Below are 23,925 nucleotides of genomic sequence, written 5' to 3' on the forward strand. Positions count from 1 at the left end.
GACTGAAGACAATAAATACTAACCAGTCAAATCTGAGCAGATATGGAAGAACTATTTTAATTTACATGCAACTAAGATGCAACTCTTAGAAGTATTTCTTCTCCGTTTTTTGCATATAACCACATTACACAATCCAATCCAAAATCATGCCAAGAGAGATGTACTATAACATTTTACTTTCGAAAAAGAATAGCCTGGTACTGTTGTGTAGAATCTATCTACTAAATTAAAACCAACAGGCAGCTTGTACACTTGCTTGCATCATGACATCTTGACTATTTGCACACAAGTCAATAGCACAAATACCACTATAGTTACAAAACTACTTCAAAAGCAAAGAAAAAAAAAAAAGATCTTTCCTTCACTGAAAATTTTAGCCAAAAGACCATGCTTTCAAACTCAATTTAAAATCTCATTTCTTAGAACAAGACAAAGTTCAGGAGGGAATAACTAAGATCCATGGCTGACACACATAAATAAGTAAAAAACCATCTGTAGCAGAAGCTCTCAAGGAGAAAATCTGTAACAACTGACAAACTGGTATTAGCACTCTTCAATATACCAGCCAGGCATAAATGGAGTTGTAAGTCACAAACTAAAAACAGATAAAATTCCTTGTAAACCAACACAAATTTAAGAAACTGGGATTTACATGGAAAGCAGTGGAAAAAACAGAATATGCTGAGACATGGTTTTGATATGTAGGTTAAAAAAACAGTTGGTATATATTTTTAAGATATTGGAAATAGAACAAATCTTTGTTGGGAAAAAGTACTACCAAGAATGTAATAAACCAGTTGGAGAGCTCTAAATTAAAAAATGTATAAAAATTATAATAAACATAAATACATAAAACACATAACGTGAATAATATAATACTTATAATAAATACATACATTTTCTTGTATTTACTTCTCAGTATTCACTTTTTTCAAAGAAAAAATAATGAAGTGATAATGAAAGCCCAAACAATTTCCCATTCTTTTCACTGCACCTACCTACGTAAAGGACTAGTCTGCACCTAAGTCATCATTCTCTTAATCACATTTCTTACACTATGTCTAACACAAAACCAAAGAGCTGTTCTAATATACACATAGAAACAGATTCCAAGAAGAGATGTGAACCTCACTAATGAATGCTGTCATTAACCCCAGCCAGACATTCATGAGTTATGAGGAAGCTGGAGAGAAATGGACCCAGACATTCAATACACACAATAATCAAGCAAGTTCCAAGAAAATATATTTTCTTTAATAGGACATGCTCAGTGGTGCAAAATTTACAGTATAAAAGAACATCTATGTCATTTAAAAGGACTTTAGTTTACTCTTTAATAGAAGCTCTAGTAGGGATACTTGAATTTGATACCATTTGATACTCTTCAAATGCTTTAGTAAATTTTAAGGTTCACAGTTTAAAAAGAAAAAAAAAAACTTTTTTACATCTCTATATTTTTATTTCTTGACATTTTATTTATCTGTAACATCTGGTAGAAGCTGTACCATGAGCCTGACTGTTCTCAATGAAGAACAAAATTCTTAGACCTACTTATGGTAACAGCTACAGTATGTGCAGGTATGATGATAGCTGCATCTTAAAGCAGCTGTCAGCTAGGTACCACTGGGAGGCTGGGAAACTCCCCAGCATAGGATGTGGGGTAAAGAGACAGATACTTCATTCCTCCAATTATTTTTTAAAAATTGACACTTAAGAATGCAGTTCACCAATAACTTAAACACATGTTTAAGTGCATACATTCATCCTCATTCAACAAAGCTTTAAAAAGCATCTCATGTCCCTTGATAGCGGCATGAGATAGCATAGCACAAAAATTAGGTTATTAAAGGTATAACAACTGTATTTATGGCTGTCACTGCCACATCAGTGATGTATGCACTGTGTAACATTGTGAAGATTACCCTTCTGGGACCACTTGCAATAGGGGCATTTCATAGCAGTTTCTCACCAAGAGGAGAGATGAATTGTAAATTGTCTGTGTATTTTAGTTTAGTCCAATGAAATCAAGCTGTAATTTCAAGAGTAACTAACTTACCTCAGAATTTAATGAAATTTAACAAATTAAGTTGCAAAAGGGTAGCAGATCACATAAGCCAGCTATCTGAGCAACTGTTAAGAGCGAGACCTAGAGGAAAGCACATTGCCCAGCTGCTAGATATCAAAGACTACCCTGACCAGATAGCTATTCTTCTCAAGGCAAAGAGTAATCTCTGAACTCCACAGCTGGAAGCAATGTTCTGCATGCGAAACAGCCAGATTCAACCATTCTTGCTGTTTTCTTTCATCTTCCCACAGAACAATCCCATATTGATAACAGCGAAGTGTCATGCTCGGTACATTGATAAGCATGTCAAGATCAAACCACTGACTTACTTATGCCAGTTTGTTGCTTATAAAACACTGAGGCTGCTTAATGTTCAGGAATGTATCTGTCTTCTCTGGATGTCAATAGTAATTAGATTTTCAGATGACTTACCTGGCAGACAAGTCTTAACAGGCACTATTGCAGATAAGCTTTATTGTGCCTGGAAAAAACATTTCGGTCTAGGGTGAACTATCATTCAACCAATAATTTCTGATGTCTTGCCTATAATGTTCTGAGCCCTTTCAGGGAAATAAAATTCTAGTTATCTGGAAGATGAAGGGGTTAACCTTTGCTGCCATCATTTTGTATAGGAAGGCTACAAAAAAACCAGTTCCCAAAATAAGGAGCTGTGCCAGGCAAGTGTAGTGCCACAGAACAACAAAAATCGATTATACTTTCATTGAGGTCAGGAAGTAAGATTACTTGCAATGAGAAAATTTTCAGAACTGCTGATTTGATATTTGTACATTACCTTAGAAAAGCTGCTTTTAAGGTTTTACTGTGGAACATAGGAGTTGCGAAGTGGAAACAGTTTGGAGAAAGAAAACTGATGCACTAACTATTTCCATCTGGAATTCAAAGGACCCATTGGTATAGAAAGCCACATTAATATAACACAAGTAACACTACTGAGAGAATTTCCATTCCAAAAAAGCTAAAAATAAATCATGTAGGTACTTATGTAAGAGTATTCCAGAATTAGATGCTAATAAAAATCTTACAAAATTTTTACGCATCTCTGTATAAAATTCTACATTAAAAATCCTATTTCTCAATTTTGTCAGAGAAAGACTATTTAAAGGTAAAAAAGTAACTACATTAACTTTGCATTTCTACTACTTAGAGACAGTAACGTTTTCAGTTCCTTACCCCACCCATCTCTAAATCCCAAAAGGAAGAAAAAAGACATGACCGAAGTCATTATTATGAATTTTTGCATTTCTAGGATCAAGAAAACTAAATTGTAAGCTAGGATGAATGCTACATGGCATTACGGATTAGGATGCAATAAGTACACATAACTACCTGGTGTAAATGGCTCTATTCTGAAATTATGAAGCAATTCTCACCTGATGAAAGTATCACGAAACTCATTAAAACAGAGAATTGTCCCCTTGCAAATTTAATTTTAAAAACAGATTCCTTAAGCCATTCTCCAAATTATTTTAAATTTAAGTGGAAGTAACTGAGCTTCTGAGAAATCCCTTCATACCCTAGACTGAACTGCTTACCTGAAGACAACTGAAAGGTCTTCCCTCCATCTGTGACTAAGCTCCAGTTCTAAATACCAACTTTATTAACCAGGGAAGCATTTTTTTTCTAATTATTGGTAGTATTCTTGGTATAAATGTATTAATACACATTAACAGAAAGAAAGAGAAGCTAGGTTTTATTAATGCAGTTGGATGAGTACATGTATTTGTACTCTGCTTTGGAAAACCGGCCACAAAAGTAACGTTTTAACATCAACAGCCTTTGAATTTGGTTAAAAAGGTAGAGTAGATGGACTCTTCCTATTCACACTACCTGTACTGTAATATAATGGATTCTAAGGAACAATTCATTGGCCTTTGGTATCTTCTTTTTATTTTTTTTTTAATTTCACAGACCCAGCTCTATGCTATTTTTCAGGCATTATTCCATTTAAACATATAAGCTATTCTACTAACTTACTGCAAAGAATTTTGCAATTCTTGACTATTATATTGCATTAAATGAGTTCAATACTTAGAGAGGTTTAGCAACAAATTAGTACAGCAACCATACTGCATTATTACAATTAGTAATAATAAATAACACTGGATTCTTTATGTGAAATCAATTCTTTATTCCTGACCTAAATCAGATGAGATTAGTTAAAAATGGATTGCATGTAGGTACTGATTATGGAAGTCAAAGAGGCATATAAGAAGTCTGTTCATATAATGGGTAATTTCTTTTTACAGAAATGGAGCTAGCAGAGTATACTTACAGCAGGACCCAGAAAAAATTCCAGCTCCCATATTCAACTTCCAAATTAATGGGGGTCAGTGCTGGACCTCTAATTTTATGTGTCACCTAAATTATATGCCATCTCTTTTATTCTGCTCTACCTTAAACTGCCCCAATTTCCTTCTTATACCTCCTATACACTTGCCTTCCCTTCACTCACTTTAATCAAGAATGTCATCTTATTCCCCTTATTATCCCACAGTGGATTCACCTCATTCCTCCCATATTTCATGGAAAGATGGGGCTTTTGCCTTCAGTTACCTTATTTTGCATTTAATATTGCTTTTAAACTATATTCTTTTTGCAGCAGTAACAGAAATCTTCATTATAATACAAGCTGTCCCTAGTCCCAGGGACAGTGGGGATTCCTGCCATTTCCAGAATATATTTTTCTGTACGACAGTCGTTACTTGTAAATGAAACGGGTCACAGTTACATTATGTGAACATGTTTAACAAGAACTGAGAATTTCTCACAGATATCAAATCTGCTGTTTCAGACAAAGCCTGGAAGTCATCAGAAATATACCATCCTGTTCTAGGGACAGTACAATACCCCATACCAGATGTAATCTGTATTTGACTAATGCAACAGGAAGGGTATCTTATTCTGTGGACCGGCAGCATTATCTATTTTGACACACCTTAGACCTCCATTTCTGAATTTTCTGTATACTACAGGCATTAACAAAGAACATTTCTATTCCATGACCATGATATAAAGTAAAGATGAGGTTTGAGAGAACTTTATAAGGAAAAAGAAAAAAAAGTGAATTTAATAAAAATACATCTCAAACATGTTCAGATTGTTTGGGTTACGTTGGCTAAAGAGGCAAGTAAACAATCAGTATCACTGTATTTTTAATGATGTCTAATAAAGGAAACACCGTAGACCTCCAGATCCTGAGGGTTAGAACAATCATGTGAGTGTGGGCAAAACCAGGCCTATGTCATACCACAAAAACAGTATAAAAGAAAATCAGAAAAGGACCTCTGAAAAGAGAAGGCAAAATGTGAAAAACAGTGGCAGAATATAAGAAACATTAGAACTGGCTGAAAAACAACAATAACTTTCTTCAGAATGTAGCCTGGCATGCCAATTTATCAATCAAATCCTAACATCATGTTATAGAATTAATGAAAATAAATAAACATAACTCATGGTTTCTTCTGATCATAATGAAATGAAAACACTACTTAATAGAATTTGAATTCTGCTACAGGAGACACATTGGATGAGAAAGAGAGGGAAAACAGAGGTAATAAGCCCAACTACTAGAGCAAAAGACAGTCAAATAACTCAATTTTTTGCTAAGAAAAGAACCCACAGAACCTTGTAACATTATTGGAAATCAGCTCTGTTTCATCAGCTCTAGTTACATTCTGGTCTGCCTTTGTTTTTCTGAGCATACAGACCTTTCACCACTGTCGTTTAAATTACATAGCAATTATCCTACTAATTTATTTGTAACTGAGTTACAATTCTTAAGGTTGTAAACAACTATCAGATTAAAAAAAAAGTGATACTGTGTTGTAAAATTAACTTTTGTTAGCTATTGCAGGCAAACCTCACACCATTTTTGGATGGAAACTGTCAATTCTGTTTATTTTTTTTTCAGCTACACACCAATTTTTAAATATCCCAGTAAACGGTAATTACTCGGCAGAATGAAACATGACATCCTTCCAACCACGTTTTCACGAAGCAAGAAAATCTTGGACATGAAAGTAAAGATCATGCACCTTTAAAAATATTAAACTGCATTACTAGAATATTAAATATTCTTTACTATGGTATAGCAATAGTAAAGTGAGTCCCTTTCCTCTGACAAGTTCTCACACTTATAGAGAGAGTGTGTGTGCACGTGCAAGTATACAAGTACAGAAATTATATTTAATATTCCAGCTTTTTACAAAACGAAAGTAAAGTTCAAGTTCTCTCAGAGGTGGATACTTCTACCCATTTCTACAGAACCCAAACACTGCTCACATAAAATCAGCAGCACTAGCAAAGTCCCTGATGACTTCAAAAGAGAAAGGCAGGAAGACAGGCCCTATTAAACATATGAAAAAGAAATCTTGGCAGAATATCTAGGTGACAGAAGACTATGAAAAAAATTTAGACCTCAAATAATGCAAACCCAATTCCTTAGGACAGTCAGTAAAATGGTACTCACAGGTATACAATACTCCACCATTGGGTAATGCAATTTATGCCCCTTTGCTGTACGGCCAGAAAAGAAACAGCTCTGACAGACGTCATAGTTGAAATGTTTTAAGCTCCGGTACCTATGGCAACATTAAACAAAGTGATTAGAGCTTCCTAAGTTTAGTTCTAATATTTACTTGTCATTAAGCCTCACAAGGCAAATTATTCTCTGAAATGGTGTCATCTGCTTTTCAGCAGCAGCAACACAAGGACATAATGAGTTTGTTGGGATTAGCTCAGAAAGCACCTTGAAGCGCGGCGGTGTGTGCGACCGGGACACGGCACAGCCAACACTCCTCAGCTGCAGACCCAGGGGCACCGCTGCCACTCCAGCAGCTCCACAGGACACAGGAAACCCACATAGTCCACTCACAACCTTCCTACACTACACAGGTCACCTCATTGAGTATTTAAAAGAAATTCCCGCCTTCTATAGCCATATAGAGAGCCAGTGTCAAGCATCTGTTGCCCAAGTTGCTTTCAAGCAAAAAATCTTACAGGCATCAGCTTCATAGATGAACAGTTTATAATTTTAAAGTTCAAACTGACTTAAAATTATATTGCTTTAGTTCTTCTTTTCCTCTCTTTAGTATTCAGATGGTATCTCAGAAAAAACATTTATAAACCAGACTGGTTTGCTTTTATATGTTTTTACATTTACCAGTTAGCTTAAATGTTTGTACACCATTTTGATGCTCAGAAATTCTAAACGTGTTTCAGAAAATAAAAGTTGAGAAGTCATGAATTATAAAAACAATATAAAATTAAGTTTAAAAATTACATTGATTTATGTACCTTTTTTTTAAGAGCATGTATATGTATAAACAAGGTAACAAACTTATACAGTATCCCTTGTATTAAATGCAGCCACCAGGAGCACGATATTCTTTTTGTTTTTAACTAAAGCTGACTAACGTAACAATTCAATTCCAGATTCCGCCCACTGTTTTTTATAGTATGGTTGTTCTGACTGGAGAGGTTATATCATTTGTATGAAACTAAAATGAGATAACTGAACCAAAGTGAATAGCTACTGAATAGTTAAAGTTTAAATTAAATTGCTTCCTGAAAGCAGTTTTCAGTACCAATCCACATTTTTCCCCTGCTGAGTTTTATGTTTTGTTTTGCAAGAGAATACATTTCTATAAACGTAAAGGTTCACTTTTAAGGATGCTGATGCTACTGTTTATAATCTTTACTCAGAGTCTGTGTATTGAATGGCCACATCTACCTTCTGCTAAGATGCTAGATGCTTTTGCTATTGCAGATCTCTAACTTCATTGTAGAAATTATTTAGAATGAGCCATTCCTTTGTCTTCCTTTCTCTTCTTTTCTCTCTCTATGACCTCCTTCTCCACACAAAATATTTCAGTACAGACAAGATTCATCAGCCCCAATTTAGGCATCTAAAAGATATCTGAGCTGAAGCTTTGTCACCCTATGCTCCCTCAAGCATTAATTAAGAAAAATAGGAACATTTAGAGGAATTTCATCTCCTCTTAAGACAGGCAAAAAAGTTTGATCAGATTAATTACTTTTGGAAGTACTCATATACCTATATTTATAGTAAAAGAGGAGGGTTGCTAGCTCAATCTTATAAGACTGGCTAAAGTCAGCATGCCTAAAGCTAGACGAGATGAACCTGACCTCAGGATTCATATTATTATCCTTTAAAACAACAGAAAGAAGGAGAAACAGAAAGCATGGGGACCAAAAATTACTCATCTGCCTAGATACCTAAAGAAAAGTCTTAGAATCACTTACAAGAAAGACTGCTTTGTATCATTCCTAAATAATACATTTGACTTCATGACCACAGCAGAGGAAAAAGCCAGTTATGTTTAGCTCTAGTCCCTACTTTTTTTTTTTTTGTATCATTTTATATACTGGAGCAATCCATTCACAAATGAAAGTTAGTTGTAACAGTACTCACTAAGGGTACCAACTATTTGATGCCCCATGATGCTAATTCATAGTAAAATCACACAGTTTAGGAGGATAACATGGAGAATATCCCTGGTGTCGTTTTTTCTCTTAGAATCACAGCTTCCTTTGAACAGACAAAAGTTAGATTATGTCTGATGCTTTAGACAGGAACTGCGCAAGTCTCATCACAGTAACATATCAATGTTTGTGCTAAGCAGGGAAAGATTGCTGTTGAAAGGTGTTTAATATTGCCTGACATGAGTTAGTTTCCCAAGCCTTACACAGGAGAGCAGCCAGCCAGCCCACATTTTTTCTTACTGATCAGGTCCTTTTGGTCTTGTGCTTACAGAACACAGGGGGTGCATTTATATTTCATACGCTATCTATTGGACCCATCGGTGCCAAAACACCCGATGACAACCCACCCTGCACACCTGTCAGTCACAGGGCCATTGGGTGTCTAACAGCAGTACTGCAGGAGCCAGAAATGCACTGTCTCAGGCCACACCGTGGCCTCACCATGGGTGGCAGATCCCATCTTCAAGCAGGAAAGCGGTGGAAAAACAAACAGAAAGAATTGTACTTGTTGGAAGACTTAAAGTGTGGATATTTGCAGAGAAACCTTGCACCCAACTCCCCTCCTCTTACCTAAAGCCAACAATTGGACACTCTTTACAGATGTTGCACTTGGCCTGATGTTTTGCCGTTTCTGAAGCTGCCACGCGGTGTAGAACTGGTAGCCATACCATAGACTGTGGCTCTAAGCGCATCCAATCTATAAATTGCTTGACAGTTATTTCTGGCTTATTGTGGTTCTGTAGAGAGGAAAAAAACCACCACATCCAAAGAAGAAAAAAACCAAACCAACACACACACACAAGCAGATTTTCCCTTAGAATACAATTAAAAAAACCAACAACCTGTGTCAATCCTTTCCATGCCAGGTTAATGTACAACCAATTACAGGATACAAGAAATAACCTTGATTAAAATGCGGATAAAGAAAACAAGTTAGTAAGAATACACAGGACTAACCAGCTGTGATACAGTAGACAGATGGTAACAAAGATGGAGTCCATAGTAAAGCCATCTTTGCACTGAAAGGACTTGAGAAAGAAGTAAGGGAGCATGAAGGGGAAGCACATTCTGCGGTTCAGACATGCTAAAGACATGGCTGTCTTTTGAGTTAAGATCGATGCCAGGCCACTAAAAGTCAGTAGTACTTGCATGTGTCTACTAATTGCCATGAGACTCATACAATTTTTTTTATTGTATCCTGAGCCCATGGTATTCTTTCAAGTTAGCACATTAAACAAACACACAAATAAACAGGTAAATAAATAAATAATGAGAGAGAAATAATCTGCCACTTATGGGCAATCACTGCAAGAATACAGCAGAGCTAAAGTATTAGCATAATTGTTTTAAGAAACAAACATGTTTCCCCATTCTCTTTAAGTTGTAACCACCAGAGGAGCCTAGATGCAAAGGTATTATATTCATCAACCTTGTCAGCAATATGAACAGAGGTCATCTTTCTGAGCTCACTGGAAGTGACAGAACATAACTTAAAATGAAAGTTATCCTTAAATAGTAACACATGACGAGAAGCAATACTAGGCTTCTTAATCTATTCATAATCCAAGTCAATTTTTGCCAGTAACAGGGAGCAGCATGAAAAAAAGAGAATAACATGCTTTTCCCACCAGCAAAGTACTTGTTTTCACTAGGCTGAGATAACTGCCATGCAGCTGCACACTTTCTCTGTGCTCTCTTAACAACCATGAACTGAACTTGAGCTATTCATGTGACATGAGGGATGCAACCTCATCATCAGGATAATCATAGTATCATATCAAGTATTTAAATGCTACCTTGCCAGTACCCCTCACCCATAATTGAACAGCAAGGGAGATGGGGCAGATCCTTGAGGGACATAAAGATCATTCCTCTGTGACAGAAAATGTCTACCACTAACAAATGAATAATTTATTTCAGTATGACTTGAACCACTCGAGGCCAGCGATAGGTATGTCAAACACCATCCCTTATTGTCTGAAGCAGCACTGTTAAAACCTCAGGGGAAGTTTTACATGGTTAATTGGTCAAACCAGCTTCCATAATTATCTACCAAATTATTCATGATCTGGACAAACACTCTTCCAATTCCAATCATCTCAGAGTCCAGAAATGAATCTAATGATTCTGAAAAATGCTAGCACAAGTGAATTTTTCAAAGCACTGGATGAAAATGTAGAAATGTCTATGAAAGAATGGCAAAAGAAAAATGCGCTAAAAGTTCACTATAATATTTAATGTTCAATTCAATAAAATCAGAAATATTAAAGTCAGTACTTTTATATATGCCATAGTGAATTTTTAATCCATATACAATTTCTGACAATGCTCAAAGCAGCCACTTTCACAGAAATAATACACTCAAGCAGTATAGTTATCACTAGCAAACAGAGCCTTAGGCATCCTTGACAAAGTCTGAGTTAGGCTGTGTTCCATTACAACATCGTCTTTTTAATTCTCATCTTCTTTAAACAGACAGACGCTCCTTGCAGCCTCATTAACCCCCTGCATGTAGTGTGGAGCTGAACAGCAGGCTGTAAGACAGCTTTATTCCATGTTCTGATCTGCTGCATAAAGGCTCACAATATATAAATGACTACGCTTGAAGTTTTGTGCAACTGCAAGCTCTTTTGTCAGTAAAATAATGCTAAATAATTTCCTGATGCACAAGGTCAAAAATTACTATCAACATCATTCTCCTGTTCTGTTGAGAACTGTTCCAGCAGGGAAAAGCATGTTGTTCTCACAATATCAGGTTGCTTTGAACAATGCAAAGCAGAATAATTGGCTGCTACAAAAATTTTAACAGCTTTTAGAGCAGCCAATATTGTCAAACCCACAAAGATTTATATATTCTTTTTGCTAAATGTAATTTGTTTGATCCTCTCCTAAACCATAAACCATCTTTTACAGCTGCATTTTCACAATAACTTCCCACATTTAGTTGCAGAAGCAAATTCATTTCTGTTCAAGAACTCAATGGATGTTTTTAAATTCCTCTCTTCTTTTTACACCATGTAAAATTCCTCTCTTCTTTTTACACCATCTTTTTCACATGAAGGTCTTTGTTATCTTACCTGTTGGAAGCAGCTGCGCACGCTGGGTTCAATGTTGCTGCCACCGAAGGCTGCCACTTCCCCAAGCTGCCGCGGGATCTGGATAGCATCGTGAAGCAGGAGGCCCAGCTGCCTCTGGTCACACATTTCTGTGGGGCCTGCCACCTCCTTGAAGAGATCTGCAACATCGACAAGAGGCACTGGCTCATTTCATTTCTGTGTACACCCCCTTTTATTGACTAACCCTGCAGCTTGAGCTTTATAACTTTTGTAATCCAGTCATGGTTACAGATGGCCACTGTCCCATTTACAATAGTTGACCCTCATCTAATCTTGATTACTTTGACTACATTTTCTTGATCTGTAACCATACAAATGAGAAAAGTAAGGCCAAATGAATGAAACTATATGGCTTCTTATGGCATTGCATAATAAAACTGTACATGGCAGCTCGTGTTTTACATAAGAGCAGCTGTGTAACAAAACAAGAGACATCACAAAATCAGATCAGCTTTTTGTTCTAATCCATCATTACCACATTGTCCCCCTAATATTTACTAAGTTTTCTATGTTATCACTAGGGAAGGATGCTTCCCATAGAGCACAAGAGCTCTCAATCCCCAGGTGTAAGAAATCAGGAAAGGTAGGCATGAGACCAGCATGGCTAAGTCGAGACCTGCTGGTCAAACTAAAAGGCAAGAAGGAAATGCACAGGCAGTGAAAGCAGGGACAGCTATCCTGGGGAGAGTATAGGGACGCTGCCCGGTGGGGTAAGGACGGAGTCAGGAAGGCCAAGGCACAGCTGGAGCTGAACTTGGCAAGGGATGCAAAGAATACTAAGAAGGGCTTTTACAGGTATGCCAGCCAGAAAAGGAAGGTCAAAGAAAGCATACCCCCCCATCCCAATGAGCAAGACCGACAAATTGGTAACAATGGACAGGAGAAGGCTGAGGTACTTGACAACTTTTTTGTCTCAGTCTTCACTGACAATCTCTCTTCCCACACCTCTCGAGAGGATGGACTGTAAGACAGGGACTGGGAGAGCAAAGTCGCTCCCACTGTAAGAGATGATCAGGTTTGTGACCACCTGAGGAACCTGAATATACATAAATCTATGGGACCTGATGAGATGCATCCCAGATTCCAGAGGGAATTGGCTGATGTAGTTGCCAAGCCACTCCCTATGATATTTGAAAAGTCGTGGCAGTCAGGTAAAGTCCCTGGTGACTGGAGAAAGGGAAAGATTGCACCCACTTTTAAAAAGGGTAGAAAGGAGGTACCAACCTGTCAGCCTCACCTCTGTACCTGGGAAGATCATAGAACAGATCCTCCTAGAAACTATGCTAAGGTACATGGAGGACAGGGAGGTGATTCAAGACAGCCAGCATGGCTTCACCAAGGGCAAGTCCTGCCTGACCAACCTAGTGGCCTGCTATGATGGAGTGACTACATCAGCAGACAAGAGAAGAGCTAGGATGTCGTCTTTGTGGACTTCTGTAAGGCCTTTGACACAGTCCCCCACAACACCCTTGCCTTTAAATTGGAGAGATATGGATTTGATGGGTGGACTGTTCGGTGGATGAGGAATTGGTTGGATGGTCGCATCCAGAGGGTAGTGGTCAACAGCTCAATGTCCCTATGGAGACTGGTGACAAGTGGTGTCCCTCAGGGGTCCATACTGGGAGTAGTACTGTTTAATATCTTCATCAATGACATAGTGGGATCGAGTGCACCCTCAGCAAGTTTGCCGATGACATCAAGCTGAGTGGTGTGAGGTGACATGCCTGAGAGTTGGGACGCCATCCAGAGGGACGTGGACAAGCTCGAGAAGTGGGCCCATGTGAACCTCATGAGGTTCAACAAGGCCAAGTGCAAGGTCTTGCACATGGGTCAGCACAAGCCCCAGTATCAATACAGGCTGGGGGATGAAGGCATTGAGAGCAGCCCTGCCAAGGAGGACTTGGGGGTACTGATGGATGAAAAGCTGGACATGAGCTGACAACATGCACTCGCAGCCCAGAAGGCTGACCGTATCCTGGGCTGCAGAAAAAGAAGTGTGACCAGCAGGTTGAGGGAGGTGATTCTCCCCCTCTACTCTGCTCTGGTGAGACCTCACCTGCAGTACTGTGTCCAGCTCTGGGGCCCTCAGCACAGGAAAGACATGAACCTGTTGGAGCGGGTCCAGAAGAGGCCATAAAAATGATTGGAGGGATGGAACACCTCTCCTGTGAAGACAGGCTGAGAGACTTGGGGTTGTTTAGCCTGGAGAAAGAAGGCTCTGGGGAGTCCTTATAGCCGCGTTTCAGTACTTACAGGGGGCTTATAAGAAAGATGGGGACAAACTTTCTAGCAGGGCCTGTTGCGGCAGGACAAGGGGTAATGTATTTGAACTAAAAGAAGGTAGATTCAGACTACATGTGAGGAAGAAATTTTTTACAATGAGGGTGTTGAAACACTGGCACAGGTTGCCCAGAGGGGTGGTAGATGTCCCAGCCCTGGAAACATTCAGGGTCAGGTTGGACAGGGCTCTGAGCAACCTGATCTAACTGAAGATGTCCCTGTTCATTGCAGGGGGGTTGGTCTAGATGACCTTTAAAAGTCCCTTCCAACCCAAACTATTCTATGAAGAAGGAAACAATATTTCAGAAATCCACACCTCATGCAAAAATCTATACCATCCTTCGGTTGGTTGGAGACAGAATCACGTTTGCTCTGAACTGAGACTAGAAATTACCACAGGTCACAGCTGGCCATGTGAAATAGCTTAAAGCAAGAGCAGCAGCCAGCAAGACAACTTGAGCTTAACATTAATCACATTTGCTTCCTGGAAAAGCCTGTCTGCTTCCATGTACTTTCTCTTTACTGATTCCCTTTTCCTAAGGTAGGTGTCAAGCCCTGCAGTATAAGTGGATGTTCTGGGATGACTGTAACAACAGAAAAAATTGACACTGAAAGGAATCAAGAAAATTGTTCCAGATACAGACACTGGGAAGAAAGATATTGCTTGTACCTACTTAAGAGTCACAGCAAAGCACTGAATTAATAGGCCTGTCTGCAGTACAGATAGTATTTAAGTGCTTTCTTAACACATTTCTTTGATTGGACATTTTTAATTGTTAAAACTTTCAGCTAATATTTTTAACATGTTTCTGCCAACAATCCTTGATTTATGAACTTTATGGCTGTGTACATTAGTATTTAGTCACAAGATGAATCTCTCCTGAAAATATCTTAAACACTGGGTTTATCTCAGAAATATTTTTAAATTCTGTGATTGGTACAAATTACAGAAGAAATGGAAGTGAATTCTTTGAGTTCATTCCAGGTGGCTTTTACATTCTCCATTTGCACTCGGTGGCCAGCTTGGATTAAAGCTCCAAGTAATCTCAAAACAAACAAACAAAAAAATCAATTTATACTATTCCCCTACTTTTCATGTTTCCCACCAGAACAACCATTAATAGATTAGAAATAAATGAAATTTAAAAATTCAGTCTGACTGCACTTCTGACTGAGAAACAGACAAGCTTTGTTCAGAAACACTCAAGAGAAACTCTTCTATTACACTCTGTAAATTGTTTTGCCCTTCATTTGGAGCAACTGTCAAGCTTCGTCAGTGTACTTCAGACAGTCTGGTCATACTTCTTTTCTTGGCAAATGAGGTTGAGGCACAAGAAAGGATTTTCACAAAATAGAAATCCAGATGACTGAATTAATTTTTAGAGTTTCTCGTATTTTTCTTGCCCCCTTCTTGTCTAGTCAAGCAAATGCTACAGCATCTTGAGCCCTCAGAGGTGAGAAAAAAACCAAACACAGACAACAGAGGTGACAGAACTAATACTGCATGGCTGCAGGCTCATCTTGGCAATCCCAGATCCTGGCTAGCTTCTTTAGCTGTGGTTGGGATAATTTTCCAGTTTCTAAGAGTCAGTTTAAAAAACTTGAGAGGATTAAAAAAAAAAAAAAAGGCAAGCCTGTTTTATTCTTTCTGTTTGCATCAGTCTACAGTGGAAACAGGCACTAAAAGAACAACAGTTCATTAACCACTGTAGCTGGGAAGAAGATGTAACTTCCTAAGCCCTAAAACTTCAGTTGATTGAGGAGCTAGTAAATAGATGAAAAACAATGTGGCAGGAGAGGGAACAGGGAGAGAGATTAGCTAGGGTTGATCCAAGTCAGCAAATACCTTTGAAGAGCTCAAACTCCTCCAAAACACTCCCCTTAAAAAACAAGAAAACTTAACAATGGCAGCTGTGCCATAACCGGTGAGTGTCCAAGTGCAAGGGAGTTTGTGGATCTTTTCCCAAAACCCTCTAATGCCTTCAAGAGAAGCTCCTAAACTAAAGCTATGGAAAACCAAAATGTTATTGCTATCTGGCCTACCTCCTTGAAGTAATCCATGAACTATTCCCCGGCAAAGACTCAAAACTGCAACTTAGCTGGATAACCTGAAAAAATGTACTTACTGGCTGGTATAGAAGGGAATACTTCAAAATGTTGAAATGTTGAAAAGTTTATTAAAATCCTACCAAAATGGTAATAAACTAGTTAGTAGTAAGATGTCCACAACACAAATTTTTTGTTGCATTTTTATAAACAGGATGCACATTCTTTTTTCCTCCTTTTTTTTTTAAACTATCACAGCGTTAGTTTCAAATGGTTTGAAAATTGACATAAACATAACAGTAAAAAAAATCACATTCCAAGGATGTTGTACATCACTTGAAAATTGAACTGCTTCACAGCTGAGCTTTTTTCAAGTAGCCCTTCTTTTTCACTTCAAATCCTGCAGTTTTTATGCATTAAATGATATGACCCAAAATCTACAAATCTACACACTAAATAAAACTCCGTGATGTTTGCTCTTTTTGCTGCCAGTCTGGGCTTTCTGTATTAAAAATGAGCCCAGGTGAAAGCAAAATGCTCACAAATGTACTCCCAGTTACTACACAGTGCTATGACTTCTCTCCACCTCTAAAACTGAAGAAAAGGGAGGGAAGATAAAATTCCTGCTGTCCCTCAGGAAATCCATACTGAGATGTTGTTTGTCTCCTGATTGCATGACTAGGCATAAAACGTGCTGTGAATAATCACACATGCAAATTACATTTTTCACTGTTGCAACCACTTGCTGGTATGATTAAAGTTTACCTTCCTAGAACATTTAGGACACTAAAATTGAGTGGTTAAAAATGTTTCATTTTTCCCACAGTATTCAGAAGTCCTGTAATAATGTATGAACAACAGGTAGTAAAAAGAAACAGTGTTTTGTTTATTGTGCTCTGAGTATTTTGGAACTAAACTAGTATTACCTTTTGTCATGGGCATCCTTTTTTTTTTTTTCTTTTCCATTTTTTAAGGCTACTTCTAAACCCATGAACTGAGCAGAGGCACCAGGGTCTAAGCCCGAGCGCTGGAATGCTGCTGTTTGTATCATTAAGCTGCTAAAAGTGTATCTGTCATGATTTTGATGAAAGTCAACTAACTCTCACCCCCAAAATAGCCGGGAATGATGTGAGAGTTAGGCAGGGTCTGGGATCATTTCCAATAGGTAGCTCACCTGTGGCCCCCCTGTTCTGGGGAGAAAAGAGAGCATAACATGGATACAGCCAGCCCAGGTCATTGGCCTCACCAACAGAAAAGCAGCCCTGGACTATTTGCCCTACAAGCATAGATGTAACCAGCTCACAGCAACTCAATTACATTTGCAGGTCCATTTTTATTCACAGGAGCACCCAGGCATGTGCTTGAAGTTAAGCATGTCTTTAAACATTTTCAAGAATAGGCATTCTTTAATTGAGGCCTCAATGTTTCTTCTAAAGTAATTGGGACTTTTTAAAATTAAAGATCCATTCTCATCTCAACCCTGAAGTCTAGCATCTTAAAAAGAAGCCTAATTAAAAAAAAAGTCACAGAAATTTCTCTGGCAAAACATCCTACCTACACTGGAAATGAACGTACAGTTAACAAAATTGTCATTTTTACTGGAAATGAAAATGACTAAAGGTGGCTGTTATAAAAAACACCCACCCCCAAACAAACAACCTCCCCCCCCAAAGGCTTCACATTAAAGAAAGAAAAAAAGAACAAAACCTTGAATTGTACTGGTAAACTGAAACTATTGTCCCCTGTCAGTTTACCATATTATTTCATAAACCCAATGTCTCAGCCACCCAGAAATTATGTTTCTTCAAGTTAATCCCTGAAAGGCTGGTCTCTGGGAAGGCTGAGGTAGAAAACACATGAGCAGACAGTCTGGTTAACAGTTTTACAAAAGGTTGAAGGGTTCATCCAAAAGTTTTTAAATCAAGAAACTTCCTATTTTACTACCAACTACTCCGAGAAGAGTATGCCTCTCTAAGACTACAACATTTAGGGCATGGTCTGTGCTCTGCTAAGGGCTCCAACTGCAACTGTACGACAACTGCCACGCTCAGAGGAGCCTGGGATTGACACCACCTCAGACATGCTTAGAAGAAATATAGCCAAAAGGAGAAGCAAATATCAGGAGCTGGTCTGAGAACGGGAAAAATCAGAAGGCAGGTAATTTGTATTAAGCACCCATGTTTGGGGGTACTGCTTTTCCTTCCAAGTGACTGACTTTCTTGAAAATACTTAGCATTTTCATGATAGTTTTCACTTGAGGATCTGAAGCTCAATAGATACGACAAAATTTCTCTCAACAGTAGATGATTAGCAGGGTGTGACAAAATCAAAAGAAGCAAGAGAGCTCATGCCAAAGATCAGTCTGTGACACAGCTGGTGCCAAGGGACCCCAAAACACTGACTGCAAAGCCACCGCAGACCAACAACCAGTACCTGACACTGTTACTTCCTTCTTTCTTTGGCAAAACTTCTTTCAGACTGAAGAATTTTGTTTTGTGACAATTTTATGGTTTACAAGGACAATAAAGCTGACAATAAAGGTATCAAAGCCTGGCTCACTGATAAAAACAGGAGTTACAACAATAAAAAAAGGATGTTATCTGACTATTAATTCTCTGCTTTGAGAAGCTGAGCCACTATTTCAGATGTATTTCAGGTTGAAGTTATGATCACTTTGTACAATAGTCTCCTGAGACTTTTTCTGTACTAATTTTTTAGGACAGCAATCTTCAGGAAAAAGCCCAACCTGTTAACATCGATTATGCAAATCTGCAGCCACCATCAGCTGCCATTTTTATTTTACTACTAGACACAAAGCAACAATATAAAAATGAATCCGACCTAGTCATTTCCTTGTTCTGCTTCAGTGCCTGTATTCACTAACTGTAAGTATACGAATTCATTACTGCTAGCAATTTAATGTGAGTTTATTCCCAGGCCTGGGGTTTTTTTAAACCGTCTTTTGGTAGCGTTATCATTCTGTTATCCACAGCCTAACTAACTCCTATACTTTTCGAAAGCTTTTTATTTCACACCAAATGGCAGGTTACCCCCGAATTGTCATTACTGAACAAAGGTATGTCTGCCAAGCTCTTTGAGTTATGGACTAATTCACAGATATGTCAAGTGACATAAGGAAACTAAAAACCCCAAAGTCTTAGTATGCCCTTCAGATGCCAAAACATGCCCTAATGCATAAGATAGCTGTACTTTTGCTCATGTTAATAACCAAGATTACAAGATTATCTACAAATGCTTCTAAGGAAAGCAGAAATTGTTCGAAGAGCTCCAATGGTACATGGCACATAAAGTTTCTACACATTTTACATTTGTTTCCAAAAGTGTCAAGGAACTACTGCAAAGAATAGCAATTTTAAGATGATGTGTATGATATATAACTGTCCACTACCTACGATGCTCTTATATAGTGCTTAATCTCTTGTTCTGTATTTGTCAGGGGGTTTTGCCACAAAGTTACTCAATTCTCTTCTGCTCCTGCAATTATTTTTGTGAAGTATTTTTATACTACTTAGTATTTCTCAAGCTTGTGAGATTACTTAAATCAACATAATTTAAACTTTCATTGTATGATTCTGGCAGAAAGCACATATACTGGAAAACTATTTTCAGAGTTCAGATCGTCTTTCTCATAGACCACAAAATACAATTGCTGGATTTTGATGCATTTCCTTGCTTTATCAAACATATCAATCTGTTCCAATCAACACTGACTTACTCGGTTTTTCCCTAAACAAAACATACACACACAAAAGAGAACAGAATCAGTCAAATAGAATACTTCTCTAGCTTCCACACAGCTACATTCTCCCTTGCTTTTGGGGAGTGCAATATTGTGCATTATGATGATGCATATTTGACATCAATACTTTCCAGTCAGGATATAAATCCTATTTTCTCCATTGTCACTGATGATAATGAAAACAACAATTCTATTTTACTTACTCACAAGAAAACTGTCTTGCTACAGGCATGAGAAATGTTTTACTACAAATTTTGCTACAATGTATGTTGTTATTGTACATGACTTAATTATATAAAGTAAGCATTTTATAAAATATATTCTTCCTTACATCTGTACTTCTCTTCCAGAAGGCCCTTAGAAAGAGACATCAAGCCAATTTTCAGGGACTGCACTCGAATTTTTCCAGTTCGGCCACTGAAACGATAAAGATAAGACAATTTAAAACAATTTAATTTTATTTCATTCCAACTCAAGGCTATTAAAAAATGCAAAGACATTGGTGAGTTCTACTTCAAATACACTTGAAATCTCAAAACAAATTAACACTACAAATCACATTAAGAATGTTTCCCTTACAAAAGCTCAGCTCGCCTTCTAAGTGGTTTACATGTCAAAATAGTTCGTATTGCTCCAAAAGGGCAGACATTTAGGTCTGTAAAGCTCTCAACATGATTTAATAATGTGATATACACAGAAAAAATACACGAGCACACAGCAGGAAAGCCTATTACTCAGTGTGAAACATAAGGACTGCAAAATAAAACCAAGCTTTCATACCACAGTAATTAATTCATTTTTTTTCACTTCATTTTTTCCTTTTATGTTTAAAATGCTCTGATATACATGTGTACCAGGACATAAACAGCCAACCACATGCAGTAATTAAATCACATGGAGTTGTTGTTCTTTTTAAGCTATGTGACTTCAGGCTTACAAAAAAAAAAAAAAATGCCCAAACCCAAAAACCCCACACATTAAACCTTACGCAACTTGAGAATGGATAAGTAGGTTCCAAAGCAAATGATTTTAAACCTGCAAGACAAACACTGTTCAAAAAGATACTGAAGCAATAAACCCTGGGTACATGGAAAAGGACGATTTTAAAGTTCAAAACATCAGTGCAGAAACATACTCTTAAAAGATCTGATGATTTCTTCTTTCAAAGACCAAAAAACATGACGCAATTTGTCTTCAGATGAGACATGGTAAAAAAATCATGGGAATAGTAGTTAAGCTGTATATATTACACACAACCCTCTGCATTTAAGGTTAGCTGGGTCCTTCACCAGCAAGTAAGCTAATACTAGAATTAATATCACCCCAAACATTACTTTGGTTCCTTCTGTCATGCAGAAGTGATATACCCTTTAATTACTTCTGGAGTAGTTATTAGATATCTCTTTCTGTCCTATCCGTTCAACATATGGTCTGCTGTCTGATTTACTTCACAAATGTTGTGCTGAATACAAAATTATTCATTTACTCCTGGGCTCTCAGTAAATTAGTTAAGCACCTTACAAATATTAATGCATTTGTCTTCACAACCATCACCTAATCTAGTGAGGCTAGACAGCATTATCTTCTCCGTTCCACAAGCTGGAACAGAGGTACAGAGAAATTATTGCCAAATTAATCAAAAACACCCATTACTTTTACTGCCTAGTTTGAAAATCAGGACTCAATTTTCCAGAATGTTATAAAAGTGCCACCTATTTTGTACATTCAAGCTTAGCTTCAAATTACCTCTTTCAATCACAGACACTATATCATTCTGGCATACCTTAACGTGTAAATGGCTCATTTTGCAACCTTGATAAAGTTCTTTCCCCATTCCTTCCTGTGTAAGGTTGTCTGTGTTCTAACTTTGTGTTCAACGGAAAAACAAAGCTGACCATTCATTTGGGTTTGATAGCTCAGGACTGACTACAGCATTTTTTTATTAAAGGCACAAACTCAGAAAAACTTTGCAGCTAAAAGGTCAGGGCACATATGTGGAGGCTTCAAACTTCTCCAGATTTCAGCAGATTGCTATAGGGACTGTGAAGAACTTCCTTTGCACAAAAAGCATTTTCTCAATAAATTATAAAAATAATTACAAAGCCTGCAACATTACATTTTTCTAAAGAGCAACATATTTCCCCCTAGCCTTTTTCTTGGAAACAGCTAAATATTAGCACTGAAATTATATATACAGTAAAAAACCCCACACCAAACCCAGCCCCCACACCTCCCCCACCCCCACCGGCAAACCTATAGACTTTGTAGCATTGAGACTTCCAATTCAATGGTTTAAGTTTGCCCAGCTTAGAGTCACAAAACCACTGAGGTTGGGAGGGGCCTCTGGAGATCATCTAGACCAATGCCCCTGTTAAGTCAGGTAGAGCAGGTTTTCCTGGATCATATCCAGTTGGGTTTTGAATATCTTCAAAGATGGAAACTGCATGGCTTCTGTGGGCAACCTGTGCCACTGTTTGATCACTCTCACATTAAAAAAATCTTTTTCATATACATTTAAGCAGAATTTCCTGTGTTTCAGTTTGTCCCCACTGCCTCTTGTTCTGTCACTGGGCACCACGGAGAAGAGCCTGGCTCTATCTACTCTACTGCTCCCATCAGGTATTTATGCACATTGATAAGATCCCCCTGAAACTTCTCTTCTCCAGGTTGAAAAGTCCCAGCTCTCTCAGCGTCTCCCGATACATCAGATACTCCAAGTCCTTAATCATCTTCACAGTACTTCAGTGGAATCACTCCAGTTTGCCCATGTCTCTCTTGTCCTGGGGAGCCCAGAACTGGACCCAGCACTCCAGATGTGTCTCACCAGTGCTGAGTAGAGGGGCAAGATTACCTCCCTCGACCTGCTGGGAAAGCTCTTCCTAATGCAGCCTGGGAGACTGTTGGCCTACTTTGCCACAAGTGCACGTTGATGGCTCATGTTCAACTTGGTGTCCACCAGGACCCCCAGGGACTTTCCTGCAAAGCTGCTTTCCAGCCAGTCACCCCCCAGCCTGTACTGGTGTATGGGGTTATTCCTCTTTAGGGAGAGGACTTGGTATTTCCCTTCATTGAACTTCATGAGATTCCTGTTGTCCCCCTTCTCCAGCCTGTCAAGCTGTCTCTGAATGGCAGCACAGCCACCTAATTGTGCTGCGTGTACAAACATCTGAAAAGCAAGGCCTTGCAGTGAGAAGGTTCAGGAAACTTTTTAATGCTTGAATTCATACAAAATTTATGGATCATTTAGAATTAAGTGCCAGCACACTATTCAGATTCACTATAGCAGTACAAGCATGCTTGTCATTACAAAATCAATTGATAAGACCACTTTAAGCAGCTCAGATATTTTTTTCTCTGATCCTGAAGGGAAGTCTGAACCATTATACCTCTATTAACTGGTTTAGAGTAAAGTTGTCCATTCTCCATCAATACAACAGTGAAAGGCAGTATAAAAATGGCACATTATTGACCTCTGACCTATCTTCAAGTGAAAAATGGCAAAACCATTATAGCTGCTTGTCAGAAGTGCCTTTCTTTACTAAAGTCCATTTGTCCCTCTGGATGTATCTGAGCCTTCTTTCCCCAGGCTATACAAAGTCTAAGGATTCATTGCCCTTATAGTGTGATGCTGACCTTCTTCTTCCCCGAATGAACTGGAATTTTATTGTTTTAGTGGGGAAGGGGAGAGGAAAGAGAGATGAGGGGAAGGAGAAAAATAAAGAAATCCTTGGTTTTGTAGGTGATTCCGTTGTCTCTACATAGGCACCAGGCAGGCTCTGGCCTATATGCCTCAGCTATGATCCAGTCAGGAGGTAGCACAGAACCCGGAAGTAATTCAACTTTTAAACCTGCCGAAATAGGTGTCAAAAAAAAGGTACACATCATTTCCAGGCATGGTAGAAGAGTGCATTGAAAGCCTATACTACAGAGAGGACTAGTTTAGTGGGGAATCAGCTAACTAGGTCATTTGATCAAGGGCATGGGAGGGTACCACGCTGCACAGGTAGCGGGGTTGGATTGGGATCAGAGCACATACAACTTTGTTGCACAGTTTGGACTCTCCATCCCAGCAGAGAGCAACCGTCCAGCTGTTTCAGAGATCCAACACAGCTGCAGAAAATATCAAATGGCTA

The 23,925-nt window shown here is 38.3% G+C and overlaps 1 protein-coding gene across 4 annotated transcripts in view; it reads right to left on the reverse strand.

Annotated features, from left to right (window-relative positions):
• The window catches only part of UTRN (utrophin), a 391,603-nt gene that overhangs the window by 30,406 nt on the left and 337,272 nt on the right, over positions 1-23,925 (reverse strand). For all 4 annotated transcript variants that reach the window (XM_052784810.1, XM_052784809.1, XM_052784811.1 and 1 more), the window contains 4 exons: positions 20,124-20,209; positions 11,668-11,825; positions 9,161-9,327; positions 6,555-6,666 (listed from right to left, as the gene is read on the reverse strand). In XM_052784810.1, coding sequence (XP_052640770.1) covers positions 6,555-6,666; positions 9,161-9,327; positions 11,668-11,825; positions 20,124-20,209 — 523 coding nt within the window. The remainder of the gene's footprint in view (positions 1-6,554; positions 6,667-9,160; positions 9,328-11,667; positions 11,826-20,123; positions 20,210-23,925) is intronic.

The sequence above is a fragment of the Harpia harpyja genome, chromosome 4 (assembly GCF_026419915.1).
Source record: "Harpia harpyja isolate bHarHar1 chromosome 4, bHarHar1 primary haplotype, whole genome shotgun sequence".
In the NCBI taxonomy this organism is placed as follows: domain Eukaryota; kingdom Metazoa; phylum Chordata; class Aves; order Accipitriformes; family Accipitridae; genus Harpia; species Harpia harpyja.